Source organism: Triticum dicoccoides, chromosome 4A (assembly GCF_002162155.2).
Source record: "Triticum dicoccoides isolate Atlit2015 ecotype Zavitan chromosome 4A, WEW_v2.0, whole genome shotgun sequence".
In the NCBI taxonomy this organism is placed as follows: Eukaryota; Viridiplantae; Streptophyta; class Magnoliopsida; order Poales; family Poaceae; genus Triticum; species Triticum dicoccoides.
Genome location: NC_041386.1, coordinates 5,225,248 through 5,239,779, shown reverse-complemented (window position 1 = coordinate 5,239,779; position 14,532 = coordinate 5,225,248). Strand labels below are relative to the sequence as shown.

Here is a 14,532-nt window from a genome sequence, read left to right as displayed (position 1 = left end):
AACTAGAGGGGGCAAACTGTCCTCACGGCGTGTCGCCAACGAATGCAAATGAAAGACGTCGATATACCCCCAATGACCTATGTGTTATTTTTCTCCTTATTGTGCCCGGAAGGTCTTGTAAGGTTTGGACAATTTCAATGTATATGTACTCTTGCTCTTCTCGAAAAAAGTTGTGTTGTCGCTTTGAACTTCTTCCCTTCACGGCTTCGCTCAATTGCCTGAATTGCATGGACAAACTTACTGCAAATTCTGCTAAAAAGAAAACTTCACTGAAAATTAAGCGTCAGTCATTCAGCTTCGCGGAGCGAACGGAGCGACCCATCAGCCACTCCAAGAAAATACTCCCTCCGTTCGGAATTACTTGTCTCGAAAATGGATGTATTTAGAACTAAAATACATTTAGATACATCTATTTTTGAGAGAAGTAATTCCGAACGGAGGGAGTAGGTTGCGGCCCGCTCCGCTCCGGCGCGGAACAGGGCGTAAATGTCCGAACTACCCCTGCTCAAACAGAGAAAAAGAGGCGAACTACCCGATATGCCCACTTTGGTAGCAGGCGGTGCGCGCGTGGCAGGCGTAGAGCGCTCCGTCGGCCGTCGCCGTGCCCCCGGTATCCCATCTCCCACACCAAATCCCAATCCGGCTCCCTGCCCCGCACCAGCGCCCAAAACCCTAGCTTTAAACCCCCGAATCCAACCGATTCCCCCGCCGATTCCCGCCATTTCTCGCCGCAGCGGCGATCCACCGGACCTGGATCGGTTCCTCCGTCGCCGACCAACTCTAGGTTGCTTGGGTTGTCCCGAGAGCTCTGTTCTGGTCCATTTTCTTTCTAGGACGGATACTCCAATCCCATCCATCCTCCAGTCTGTGGCAGGTTTATTTCCTGCGGGGTGCCTATTCCCAGCTAAATTTCGCTTCTCTGGTTCCTGTTTGGTAAGCATGGAGTTCGAGGGCGAGGGGGCATTGGTGTCGGTGTCGGCGATGGTGAAGGAGACGACAGGGTGGACGAGCCTACCAGGTGAAGAAACCAAAGGAACATATACTGTCTTTTACATTCAGCTGTCCAGTGCCAAGATTTTTGTCTGCGCAACCGATTTTGACATTGACATTAACTCGAAGAGGATGTGCCCAAATCTATGCGAAATAGGAAGTGTCACCGTGTGGCTTGGAGGCTAGTAAAAGTTCAGCATGTGTACTGCTAAATCTTGTCTGTGTGAGAATAGAGATTTGTTGATAATACGTATTATAGGTATAATGATAGTCCATTTAGCCTTTACATGAGTGCGTTCTGCAATTGTGGAAATGGGACCTTTGTTTTAGGTGCATTCTGTAGTTGAGGAAATTGGACCTGCACTCATAGACTAACAGAGTGACCAGCTGTTCACCTGTTCACTGCATAGTGTATAGCGTCTTGCCGTCTTTTCATTTCATGGGTGTGAGAAACTAGTAATCATCCATGAATGGCCACTGCATATGACACACAATAGTTGAGTTTCTATTTTGTCTACAATACTCTGCCTCTTACTATGCAATAGCAAGGGTGTAACATGTGTGTGATTTTTGTAGTGTCAAGAGAATGCTGTGACTTAGTACATGTTTACTTCTTTTCTTCAATCAGGGCCTCAACACTGCATTCCTGTGGCAGTGAGATAATTTCTAACTCCTTTGTTATAGTTATTCAGATGCCTACGCTGTGGAATTAGCGCAAATGCAACGCCTCATATGCGTCGTGGACCGATGGGACGGCGGACTTTATGCAATGCATGTGGAATAGCATGGGCAAAGGTAGGCACTGTGTGTTCATGACCACTTATGTTTGGTACTTATTCACTTTCATCTGTGTTGGCTTAGTGTGTTTAATCAATTTCGCTCACTCATGTTGTGGCTTATAGGGCCTACAATTCCTGTGCTTGTTCATAGATTCATATCGCATTGAATCACCCATCGTTTTTCTTTCTATAAGGTTTGTCTTGTGCTCTGTACTGAACTAAAAAATAATGTTCCTGTGAAAACTCTGTTGTTCTTCTACTTGATGAACATTGGCTAGTATGGGTCAGAAGAGCTTTTCTGTTGACTTCAATTTTTCTGGAGCTTGAATTGTGTATTTTAAACTTGCATATACTTTTGACATAACGATTCTCGTTGATTCATAGTAGAGCGGCATATTTTGTATTAATATAGCATGGCCAACACCTTACATAGTCAAATGTTTCTTAAAAAGATCATATACATAGTCAACATAAGCAGAGAGTATATTATATCCCGACAGTTATGTTTTGTTTAGCATGCTAAATCATTAATCATTTGGATGCAAGCAGGGAAAATTGAGAAAAGTTATTGATTCTGACACCCCCATAGATGATGTTCCTGTTGCAAAAATGGTGCCTGAAGTCGGCATGGAATTTGACAATGAAGACAAAGCATATGAATTTTATAACAGGTATGCTGGACACATCGGCTTTAGTGTTCGTAAGAGTTCATCGGACAAATCAGCTGACAACATCACAAGATCAAGGACCTTTGTATGCTCGAGGGAGGGTTTCCGTAAGGACAAAAAAGGAGCTAATAAAGTTAAGAGGCCAAGGCCAGAAACAAGAATAGGATGCCCCGCACGGATGATAATTAAGATTACATCCTATAATAAATATCGCATTGCTGAATTTGTAGCAGACCATAACCATCAGCCAGCACCCCCATCAACCATGCATATGCTGAGATCTCAGAGGGTGCTTACTGAGGTACAAACAACTGAATGCAATTCCTCAGAAGATTCCACAACACCGTCAAGGTTTTCTGGTGGCTCTTTAGGACAGCAGGCAGGAGCTTTTAGAAATGTTAATTTCCTCCCTGCAGATTACAGAAGTTCCCTTTGTTCAAAGCGTACGAAAAATATGCAACCTGGTGATGCAGGAGGTGTTGTGAAGTACCTGCAGAGCATGCAGCTAAACAATCCGTCTTTCTTTTATGCTGTCCAGCTTGATGAGGATGACAAACTGACCAACATTTTCTGGGCCGATTCCAAATCTAGAGTTGATTTCAGCTACTTCAGTGACGTGGTTTGTTTGGACACAACCTACAAGATAAATGCACATGGAAGGCCATTAACTCTCTTCCTTGGAGTGAATCATCACAAGCAAATCTCCATATTTGGTGCTGCTTTGCTTTATGATGAATCAGTGGAATCGTTCAAGTGGTTGTTTGACACGTTCAAGATTGCTACAGATGGAAAGCAGCCAAAAACAATCTTGACAGATCAATCAATTGCAGCAAGTGCTGCCATAAGCGCAGTATGGCCAAGTACAATTCACTGTCTTTGCCCATGGCAAGTGTACCAAAACACTGTCAAACACCTTAATCACATCTTCCAAGGCTCTAAAACATTTGCAAAGGATTTCAGCAGATGTGTTTATGATTATGAGGATGAAGAGGGTTTCTTGGTAGGATGGAGAACCATGCTAGAGAAGTATGATCTAAGAAACAATGAATGGCTTCATAAGTTATTCGAAGATCGAGATAAATGGGCATCAGCGTACAATCGACATGTATTCACCGCAGATATAAATGGTTCATTGCAGTTAGAGTGTGTTAGCAATGTCTTGAGAAAGTACTTGAGTCCACAGTTTGATTTTTTGTCTTTCTTCAAGCACTATGAAAGAGTGTTGGATGAGCATCGCTATGCAGAGCTACAAGCTGATTTTCATGCAAGCCAAAGCTTCCCGAGAATACCTCCCTCGAAAATGCTGAAACAAGCTGCCAACATATACACACCTGTGGTTTTTGAAAAATTTCGCAGAGAGTTTGAGATGTTTGTGGATTCAGTGATCTACAGTTGTGGGGAGTCGGGAACTGCATCGGACTATAGAGTAGCAGTAACAGATAGACCTGGGGAACACTATGTTAGGTTTGACTCCAGTGACTTATCTGTAGCTTGCAGTTGTAAAAAAATCGAATCAATGGGTATCCAGTGTTGCCATGTGCTGAAAGTCCTTGATTTCAGAAATATAAAGGAGTTGCCACAAAAATATTTGATGAGAAGATGGACGAAGGATGCAAAGTCTGCAGACAGAGGCAATCAAGAGTTCTTGAGTGATGGCGCTTTGCAAACTCCAAGCTCTCGTTTAAATGTCCCTGTGCCAATTATAAATCAACCACAATCACACTTAAATAATGACCATGACCATGTAAGTTGATCAAGTAAAACATATAATTGAGAAGTTAATTCTGATTCTTAATTCGGGCTGAGAATGGTACACATGACAATCACAGGCCGCTTCTGTTTCTAGCTTCGGCCACCAAGCCCTTCAGGGAAATGCCAATGGAAACCAGGTATGGCACATTGGTTGAACTGAATTTATATGTAAAGTTGTTTACAGCACTTTAACTTCTCAAATCATGATTATTGGTTTTACCTTCGTCACAGTATTGTTAACATGTGCTCAGTGCTGTTCCACCTCCGATTAACTACTCACAAAATTATAGAGACTGGAATAGTTTACGCTTTTCTGACTTGTAGTTTTCCTACTACAGGGCTACACCCCTTTAGCCGGGATGAACCAGCAGCCATTTGTCGGAGGTTTCCCCCTAAACCATGAAACGGGTTTTGAATGAGAAACTGGGATTAGGCTTTCGCCCTGTTGTTCCAAAAACCCCGAATTCTTGTAGTAGAAATATAGACTGTCTGTTGTAAAGTAGTAATAATAGTCAAGTAATTTGACTGGAGTTGTTTCGGTGTAGAAATTCGGTTAGCTCTGAGTGGTAATAAAGATTCGAACTATGAACCAACTAAGCTGCTAGCATTTTGAACGGGCGAATATGAAATATAGAGTTGCTACTATGCAATTTACTCATCCTTTGTACATCTAGATTCATCACCTGAGCAGACTTGCTTTGCTCATTTTTACTCATCTTTCAGCCGGCCGTAGAGGCTGTGCATACTGATTCCCATGGCTTGACTGGGTGAGTGCACCTAACCAAATAGATGAAATCCACGAGCCTGCTTTCCTTTGAACATGACACTTTCTAGGTAAGCAGCGGTGATGAAACAGTGCTGTTTCCTCGCCACTTGGAAGATGACCGACCAAACAAACATTAAGCTATTGACCGGCCGGCGCAGCACTACCTGAAGAACCGTGTTTTTTTTTTTTTGAGGAAATGAAGAACCGTGTTTTGAAACGAATAAGACAGCAGATAATCATACTGTTCTTTTCTTTTCGCTTGCTTTGCGAGTCAGATAATCATAGTGCTGCTTTCCAAATCTTACTGCAGTAAGTAGTATACAAGGGGCTGTTCGTAGGCTAGCTGGGGATATTCTGGGACGGGTTTCATGGGGCGTCGTGGGCGCCGGTGACGAAATTTGGACCGTCTCGCGCGGCTCAGCTCATAGGCCAGCGGATCACGCTCCAGGCGATCGACACGAAGATGTGTTCTTGGTGGCAGGCCGCTATACTCCCAACCCTGTCTAGTACATATCCGAGTACATTCATCCATTAAACAATAATAATCCATTGGACATCGGCGTTGAGAGCTTTGATCACATCAAAGAAACAAGCATCGTGTGGAGCCTGGCAACAGGGTTCCTATCTCCGTCTCCATTTGTCGAAGCCGTCGCGCATAGCTATGCCCACCGCACAGCTCGGACTTGGTAAATCATCAAGTACGTATCATATGCAGGCAGAATCATGTCAAGCACGGCGCATTCCTCACGTCACCGCACACGAAACAGTCAAATCGCAGCGCAAATGTACCGTTGCTGATCCTGGCTCAGGCACCTGGCAGTAGAAAAGGGACACAGCGCGCGGCGTCGTGCCCAAGGGCCGTGCCGTCTGTCCGGCGACTGCCGACCAAGCGGCGAGCATCGGGAGCTACACCCGAGAGCGGGAACCCCTTTTTATCATCGGACCCAACGCCACCTCCTGGAGCTGCGACCATGGCCGACTTCTCCTTCTCCCGCTCCGGCCCGCAGCCGCAAGGGCAGGCCCGCCGGCGCCAGGGCGCGCGCAGCCCCTACCCGACCCCGGACAACTCCACCTCCTTCGCCGGCGGGCGCGCCCCGCGCGGACAGCGCCGCCGGGGGGGTGGCGGCTACGATGACATGTCGTGGCAGAGCTCCGTGTCCTGGCAGCCCGACACGTCGTGGGCGCAGCCGCACGGTCTCGGCGCCGCCGTCGGGCCCTGGGGCCTCGCCGGCTCCGACGCCGCCTCCCGCCGCGGCCCGGCGCTGTTCCAGCGCACGGCGCGGGACTACTACCTGTCCCGCCGGTCCGGGGCACGGACACACAGGGACCGCTCGTCGTCCATGTCCACGGTGCACCGGCCCAGCGGCGCCGTCAGCACCGTCGCCGGCAAGCGGCTCGAGCTGCAGAGCGTCGTGACGGACGCGAGCCGGGCCGCCGCCGTGGCCCCCGACGTCTCCTTCGCCAGCAACGACGACTGCAGCATCGCCGCGTCCGTCGCCCCTGCTGGCGCTGGCGGCGCCGTGGACAGGGCGATGGTGAGATACGGCGCCGGCGCCGGCGCGCGCACCCCGGTGTCCCGCGAGGTCTCCTTCTCGCGCGACAACCACAACAAGCTCTACGTCACCCCCGCCCCCGTGCAGCGGGACGTGCCCAGCTTCGGCTACGACGTGAGTGCCACGTCCTACAGCCAGAGCCGGAGCCGGTACTACGGCGACGACGCCGGCGGCGGCTACGAGTTCGACGACGAGGACGACGACGACGGCGAGGTCGAGCTGAGGGCCGGGAAGCCGGTCAGCGTCACCGGGCTGTTCAAGTACTCGACGCCGATGGACGTCGTGCTGCTCGTGCTCGGGTGCATCGGCGCCATGATCAACGGCGGCTCGCTGCCCTGGTACTCGTACCTCTTCGGCAACTTCGTCAACAAGATCGTCGCCTCCGACAAGTCGCAGATGATGAATGACGTCCGGCAGATCAGCGTGTACATGGTCATCCTCGCCGTGGTTGTCGTCATCGGAGCGTACCTCGGTGAGCACATCGTGCCTCTCGTTCTGAGCCATGGCACACTGACATGTCATTCGTCATGCATGGATCTACTGCTAGTACTGATGAGCGTTGGTTGGCGCAGAGATCATGTGCTGGAGGATCGTGGGCGAGAGGTCGGCGCTGCGGGTGCGGCGAGAGTACCTCAAGGCGGTGCTGCGGCAGGAGATCGGCTTCTTCGACACGGAGGTGAGCACCGGCGAGGTGATGCAGAGCATCTCCAGCGACGTCGCGCAGATCCAGGAAGTCATGGGGGAGAAGGTAACCAAGATTACCAATTGCTGATGCACGTTGTTCGTATCGATCGGCAAAATATATCTGAATCCTCGTAGCACTCTGCCTGAACTGCTGTACTTGTGCATCTATATATAGATGGCAGGGTTTGTGCATCACGTCTTCACATTCATCTTCGGCTACGTGGTCGGGTTCAGAACTTCATGGCGGATCGCGCTCGCCGTCTTGGCCGTCACGCCGGTCATGATGGCCTGCGGCATCGCCTACAAGGCCATATACGGCGGCCTCGCCGCCAACGAAGAGGTAATTAGTGTCTGAACATAGACTGATGGAAAACAAACATGCAGTCTGGACTTGGTTCTGAACTTCTGATCATCATGGATCAACTAGGCGTCGTACCAACCTGCGGGCAGCGTGGCGCAGCAGGCGATCAGCTCGATCCGGACGGTGCTGTCGTTCGTGATGGAGGAGCGGCTGGCCGACCGGTACGCCGAGTGGCTGCGCAAGGCGTCGCCGATCGGCGTCAAGATGGGCTTCGCCAAGGGCGCCGGCATGGGCATGATCTACCTGGTCACCTACTCCCAGTGGGCGCTGGCGCTGTGGTACGGCGCCAAGCTCGTCGCCCAGCAGGAGATCAAGGGCGGCGACGCCATCGCCTGCTTCTTCGGCGTCATGGTCGGAGGAAGGCAAGCACGACGCCGGTGCCAACGCGCCATCACTTTCTCTGTCACTAGGCTTGTTCGCTGGCTGTAACTTTGGAAATGGTGTGCGTTCGTGCGTGCAGGGGCCTGGCGCTGTCGCTGTCGTACTCGGCGCAGTTCGCGCAGGGGACGGCGGCGGCCGGGCGGGTGTTCGAGATCATCGACCGGGAGCCGGAGATCGACCCGTACGGCGCCGGCGGGCGGGCGCTGTCGGCGGTGCGGGGCAGGATGGAGTTCAAGGAGGTGGAGTTCGCGTACCCGTCGCGCCCGGAGTCGCTCATCCTCTACAACCTGAACCTGATCGTCCCGGCGGCGAAGATGCTGGCGCTGGTGGGCATCAGCGGCGGCGGCAAGTCCACCGTGTTCGCGCTCATCGAGAGGTTCTACGACCCCACCCGAGGTACGTACAATCACCATGGAACCGCTCATTCCCGTGCGCCACCGTACCATGGTTGCACGTACGATGGATGATCGAAGTTCATGCAAACTGTATCGTGTTGGTTGTGTGCAGGGACGATCACGCTGGACGGCCAGGACCTGGGGTCGCTGAACCTCAAGTGGCTCCGGTCGCAGATCGGGCTGGTCGGCCAGGAGCCCATCCTGTTCGCCGTCTCCATCATCGAGAACGTGATGATGGGCAAGGAGAACGCGACGAGGCAGGAGGCCATCGCCGCCTGCACCAAGGCCAACGCCCACACCTTCGTCCTCGGCCTCCCCGACGGCTACGACACGCAGGTGACTAGATCCATTAACCAAACTGATGATGATGCCGATGCTGATGATGGCCTCACTAGTCTGTCTCTGTCAATGGGCCCGCCAGAATCTCCTAAACAAATTCTTTCTTGGTTTATTTAGGTTGGTGACCGTGGGACCCAGCTGTCGGGGGGACAGAAGCAGCGCATCGCGCTGGCGCGCGCCATCATCCGGGAGCCGCGCATCCTGCTGCTGGACGAGCCCACCAGCGCGCTCGACGCCGAGTCCGAGGCCGTCGTGCAGCAGTCCATCGACCGCCTCTCCGTCGGCCGCACCGTCCTCGTCATCGCGCACCGCCTCGCCACCGTCCGCAACGCCGACACCATCGCCGTGCTCGACCGCGGGGCCGTCGTCGAGTCGGGCCGCCACGCCGACCTCATGGCCCGCGCCGGCCCCTACGCCGGCCTCGTCAAGCTCGCCTCCGACGGCGGCAGGTCCGACCCTGCCGTCGCCCCCGGCACCCCTGGCACGCCCGGCGCGGCGGGGTACAACAGCTTCACCGACAACTCGGGGTACGACGTGTCGGTCTCCAAGTCGAGGTACGGCGGCATTCGCGCGATACAGGAGGAGGAGGAGGCGGACGCCAAGGACGCGCGCGGCCGCAAGGCCGCCGCCAAGTTCAGCGTCTCTGACATATGGGAGCTGCAGCGGCAGGAAGGGCCGTTGCTCATCCTGGGGTTTCTCATGGGCATCAACGCCGGCGCCGTGTTCTCCGTGTTCCCGCTGCTCCTGGGCCAGGCCGTCCAGGTGTACTTCGACCCCGACACGGACAAGATGAGGCGGCAGATCGGGTACCTGGCCCTCGCCGTCGTGGGTCTCGGCTTTGCCTGCATCCTCACCATGACGGGGCAGCAGGGCTTCTGCGGCTGGGCCGGCGCCCGGCTCACCATGCGCGTCCGCGACCGCCTCTTCCGCGCCATCATGCGCCAGGAGCCCGCGTGGTTCGACGAGGAAGACAATGCCATGGGCGTCCTCGTGACACGGCTCGCCAGGGACGCCATCGCCTTCCGCTCCATGTTCGGCGACCGGTACGCCGTGCTGCTCATGGCCGTGGGCTCCGCCGGCGTCGGCCTCGGCATATGCTTCGGGCTGGATTGGCGCCTCACACTGATTGCCATGGCATGCACTCCACTCACGCTCGGCGCGAGCTACCTCAACCTGCTCATCAACGTCGGCGCCAGGTCCGACGAAGCCGCGTACGCGCGGGCCAGCAGCATCGCCGCGGGCGCCGTGTCGAACGTGCGCACCGTCGCGGCGCTCTGCGCGCAGGGCGGCATCGTTGGCACGTTCAACCGGGCGCTGGACGGCCCCTCGGCCAAGGCCCAGCGCAAGTCGCAGTACATGGGCATCATCCTCGGCCTCTCCCAGGGCGCCATGTACGGCGCGTACACGGTGACGCTCTGGGCGGGCGCCTACTTCATCACCAAAGGCTGGTCCACCTTCGGCGACGTGTCCAAGATCTTCCTCATCCTCGTCCTCAGCTCCTTCTCCGTCGGCCAGCTGGCCGGGCTCGCCCCGGACACCTCCGGCGCGCCGACGGCCATCGCCGGCATACTGTCCATCCTGAAGCGGCGGCCGACGATCAACGAGGAGGGCACGAAGCGGCGGACGATCAAGGACGGGAAGCCGATGGACGTGGAACTGAGGAAGGTGATCTTCGCGTACCCGTCGCGGCCGGACGTGACGGTGCTGAACGACTTCTCGCTGCGCGTGAAGTTCGGGAGCACGGTGGCGGTGGTCGGGCCGAGCGGGAGCGGCAAGTCGACGGTGGTGTGGCTGGTGCAGCGCTTCTACGACCCGCTGGGGGGAACCGTGACGGTGGGCGGCATGGACGTGCGGGAGCTGGACCTCAAGTGGCTCAGGGGGGAGTGCGCGATGGTGGGCCAGGAGCCGGCCCTGTTCAGTGGGTCTATCAGGGAAAACATTGGGTTCGGCAACCCGAAGGCCGCGTGGGCCGAAATCGAGAATGCTGCGAAGGAGGCCAACATCCACAAGTTCATCGCTGGGCTTCCCCAAGGCTACGACACTCAAGTGGGTACCACTGCTCACAAATTGTTCTTAAAAAAACTGCTCATTAATCTCAACTTCCAATGCCAATCTTAACACTTGTATTTACTCAAAACTAAACATTTTGTAAATTAAAATGTTGTTTACATGGTTTTCACACATTTTAGACATTATATACTAACTGCTTATTTTTGGCAGGTTGGGGAGAGTGGGGTGCAGCTGTCAGGTGGTCAGAAGCAGAGGATCGCCATCGCGCGAGCAGTCCTGAAGCAGTCGAGGATACTGCTCCTGGACGAGGCGAGCAGCGCGCTGGACCTCGAGTCCGAGAAGCACGTGCAGGAGGCGCTGCGACGAGTGTCGCGGCGCGCGACGACGATCACGGTGGCGCACCGCCTCTCCACGATCCGCGACGCCGACCGCATCACCGTGGTGAGCGCCGGCAGGACCGTGGAGTTCGGCAGCCACGAGACCCTCCTCGCGAACCACCGCGACGGCCTCTACGCCGCCATGGTGAAGGCCGAGATCGAGGCGCAGGCCTTCGCGTAGAGGAGTACAGAACTACGAACTGATCCCAGTGTTCAGTAATATGAACATTATTTTTTGACGTGTTTTACGTGACCAAGTTCTTAGTAGGTAGTCAATATATTATTTCGGCAATGTTACCTTACCTAGACCACAAGATGATGAATAAACTCTGCGAGAATACAAGGATTAGATGAGACGTCCATTTTCACAATATATGAACTCCAGCCGGACGGCTGATAATGATGCCGCGAAATGGAGAGAAAACAAAATTAGGGAGAAAAACTGTACTTAGCAAATAAGATGAGAAATCTTGTTCGACGAGACAGGCGAGCTGCTCTTGGAGATGATGGGGTTAATTAAGCGGATTGATGTGGCCATGGTATCAGTTGAGATGGATTCGGTGAGCAACCTGGATGTGGATCTGTTGTGATCATTGAGCCGGTTATTTTACTTGTTGTCGTCGTGCTGGGCATTATTTGTGAAAGATGAAGAACGAAACAACACATGCCAGCTCCACAGACATCCATCTCGCATAAGGGAGGGCATATTCTTTGTTTATTTATATAAATTGTGTAGTGAAGATTCTGGTGCTCATTTGGAACTGGCCACCATGTTAACGGTGGTTAGTTGTTAAGGCCCAGACAATCAGCGCTCTACCTTTTGGTTATGATGCTATGGAGTACCGACCTTCACTCATTAGTATATGTTGGTAAATTATTATCTACCGAACTTGCGTGGTAGGAGCAAATCATTGCTGCCCCCACATTATTTTGTGGCCGAGGAGCGAAAAGATTATATCGAAACTGTCATTTTCTTTACAAGTTGACATTTCGTCATCGCGATGTTGCTGTTTCAAGCTTGGTTTCCATAATATCTTGATGAAATAGTTGGTGCATCGCCTTATCTTGATGTCCAATTCTTTCCGCCTTACCCTGAACAAGTAGGTTTCCACTGGTAGTACATTTATTAGGAGCATAACACCTTGCTCAAGTGTTCTTATAGGTCAGGAATAGAAGAAACCTAGCTACTCTGCTTGGGTTGCTAATTGCTATGCTTAATGCTACCCATATTATTGACGCAGTGGTTGATGGAGTGATGTCTTTGGATACTCCCCGTAAGCAACGACGGCGCAGTATCAACAGATCGTACGCTGGCCGTCGCCATTTAGCAGCGATTGATTCAGACTCCACCGGACATAATACCAACGAATCCAACCCCTTCACCACCAAACCCAATCCAATTTTTATTGGATGGAGGCAAAAACTATGCTCCCTCATATTACTCCCTTCGTATAAAAATATAAGACGGGCACAAGTTTTAGGCTTTGGTTTTAATTAGCGAAAAATATGGTGTATGCCATTTTCTTAAATTCGCTGTCAAATGAAGTTTCTAAACATATATTTCTTTTGGCATGTTATACATAACACAATACAATCGTTGATGCCCACATACACGCCCATATACTAACCCTATGAACGCATGCACGCACACCTTAACCCTATAAGCACCTCTGAGGTAATGAGCTGACATCACATCTTAAGATTGACGAAGTCACCACAGACGTCTCGTAGTCGAAGGGAAGATCTCCTCCCACTGAACGAACATCGACGAAAAGACTGAAATAAATTCAGAAAAATGCGAGCACTAGTGGCGGGTTGGTTCCACCACAAAGAAGTTGGCCATCTATGCTTAGTTCACTTTCGTAGGTTAAATTGATGACCTAACTGCCGTAGGAAAAAATTGATACCCAAGTTCTCGTGCCAGTTATATTATTCCCATCTGGAGGTAATGAAGGAGTTTTTAGAACAAATATTTAAAGACAAGCGAACACATTCAAACTAAATATTCAAGATGCTCCCGCTCCTTCGACTAAATGCTTGGTTGAGTTTCTGTTGAAAACCCCTCAAGAAAACATATTCATTCAATTCATGAACCAGTTTGAGGAGTATTCTGATGAAAAAATTGATAATAATCAAGAGATTGCACTGAGTGAGATAGACCAACAAATGGTAACTATCGTGGAGGTCATGCTATGTGACAAAGCTACTCAAAAAGATACTACAAAACTTAGGAAAACTTGGGGCCAAGTAGTTGCAACCTGGATAAGCAATAGGATCCAAAGAGATGGTAGGACTATCGAAGAACCTGGACACTTGGTACACCTAAAAGAATGGTGTTAATAATTCCTTTGTTGTACTTAATTAGCAATGCAACTTTATTGCAGAATGCTAGAAATGCTGAAATTAATCTAGGTTCTACTAAATGAAATCAATTAGGCATCTTCCAATGCAAAGATACTTAGATGAGGTGCTAAGTGCATTAAACATCTTAGTAACTGAACTCCCCAATTCATAGGTAGTTAGTTTTTTGTGGCATAATGTCTTTAAATATAAGCTAGGCACAAGTTTTACGCTTTCATTTTGATTAGCGAAAAATATGTTGTTTCGGTGTTGAAAGGGCATTTCCCTACTTTATGTTTTGGATGATGATGACAACCCTTTGTGGTCTAATCGTGTGCTATATGTTTCAGGTTCTCGATGCTTAGGCTTACATCGGATTGCTATTGCCTCTCGTAGGAAAAGATCGAAGACGTGTCCTCTACGCTTTTATTATCTTTGGTCGTAGAGTATCCGTACTATCAAGAGGGAATCCTCATTAGGAAGCTCTAGGGGAATCAGTTCACGTACACTTTCCTCACCCCTCCCTTGTCTTCCTCAGTTGTGAGAGAGAGAGTTCCCCTGTCTTTCCTTCGTGTTTCTGCTCTTCCCAGCTGTTGTACCGCTCCCTGGAGCGGTTGTACCGCTGGACCTTGACGCTCTCCAGCTTTGACCGAGCGGTTGTACCACTGCCTCCGGGCGGTGGTACCGCCACCTTGCTCAACAAAGGCTAGGGCGGTGGTTCCGGCCGTGCACCGCTCAAGTACCGCTCAAGGCTCTGTTTTGATGCGGTTCTCGGGCGATGGTGGCCCGGTTGATCCGGTCGATCCTTGATGACCGGTACCACCGGTGGTCTGAGCGGTTCTTCCACTCAGAACTTCGCCTCCAAGAGCTCAAGGCCATGCGGTTGTTCCGGTCTTGCACCGCTCAAGTACAGGTCTCGTCTCTGTTTCGAGGCGGTAGTTGTGTGGTGGCTGGGCAGTTGGTCCGGTCATTCTCTTAACCGGTACCACCGCCTAGTGGCCCGGTTGTACCACCTGGTAGGGTTCTGCAGCTACACCGTGAGTCCCGGTTGTACCGGGACAAGGACCGGTTGTACCGTTGCGGGGCTGAAAACGCAACAACGGCTGGATTTTTAGGGTTGGTATTTAAGAGAGCTTC

At 51.8% G+C, this 14,532-nt stretch overlaps 2 protein-coding genes across 2 annotated transcripts; both read left to right on the top strand.

Annotated features, from left to right (window-relative positions):
- The first annotated feature begins 910 nt into the window (after nt 1-910).
- On the top strand, nt 911-5,971 carry LOC119284528 (protein FAR1-RELATED SEQUENCE 5-like). The gene is made up of 5 exons (XM_037563652.1): nt 911-1,018; nt 1,683-1,785; nt 2,319-4,181; nt 4,267-4,326; nt 5,671-5,971. Exons 2-5 carry the CDS (start codon nt 1,723-1,725, stop codon nt 5,776-5,778), a joined length of 2,094 nt encoding a protein of 697 aa, XP_037419549.1. The 5' UTR covers nt 911-1,018; nt 1,683-1,722; the 3' UTR covers nt 5,779-5,971.
- A 74-nt stretch (nt 5,972-6,045) lies between these two features.
- LOC119284527 (ABC transporter B family member 19-like) lies at nt 6,046-11,411 on the top strand. The gene is made up of 8 exons (XM_037563650.1): nt 6,046-6,980; nt 7,081-7,256; nt 7,368-7,532; nt 7,620-7,930; nt 8,014-8,330; nt 8,442-8,665; nt 8,786-10,714; nt 10,889-11,411. The coding sequence occupies exons 1-8, from the start codon at nt 6,092-6,094 to the stop codon at nt 11,234-11,236; spliced, it is 4,359 nt and encodes a 1,452-aa protein (XP_037419547.1). The 5' UTR covers nt 6,046-6,091; the 3' UTR covers nt 11,237-11,411.
- Nucleotides 11,412-14,532: the final 3,121 nt, after the last annotated feature.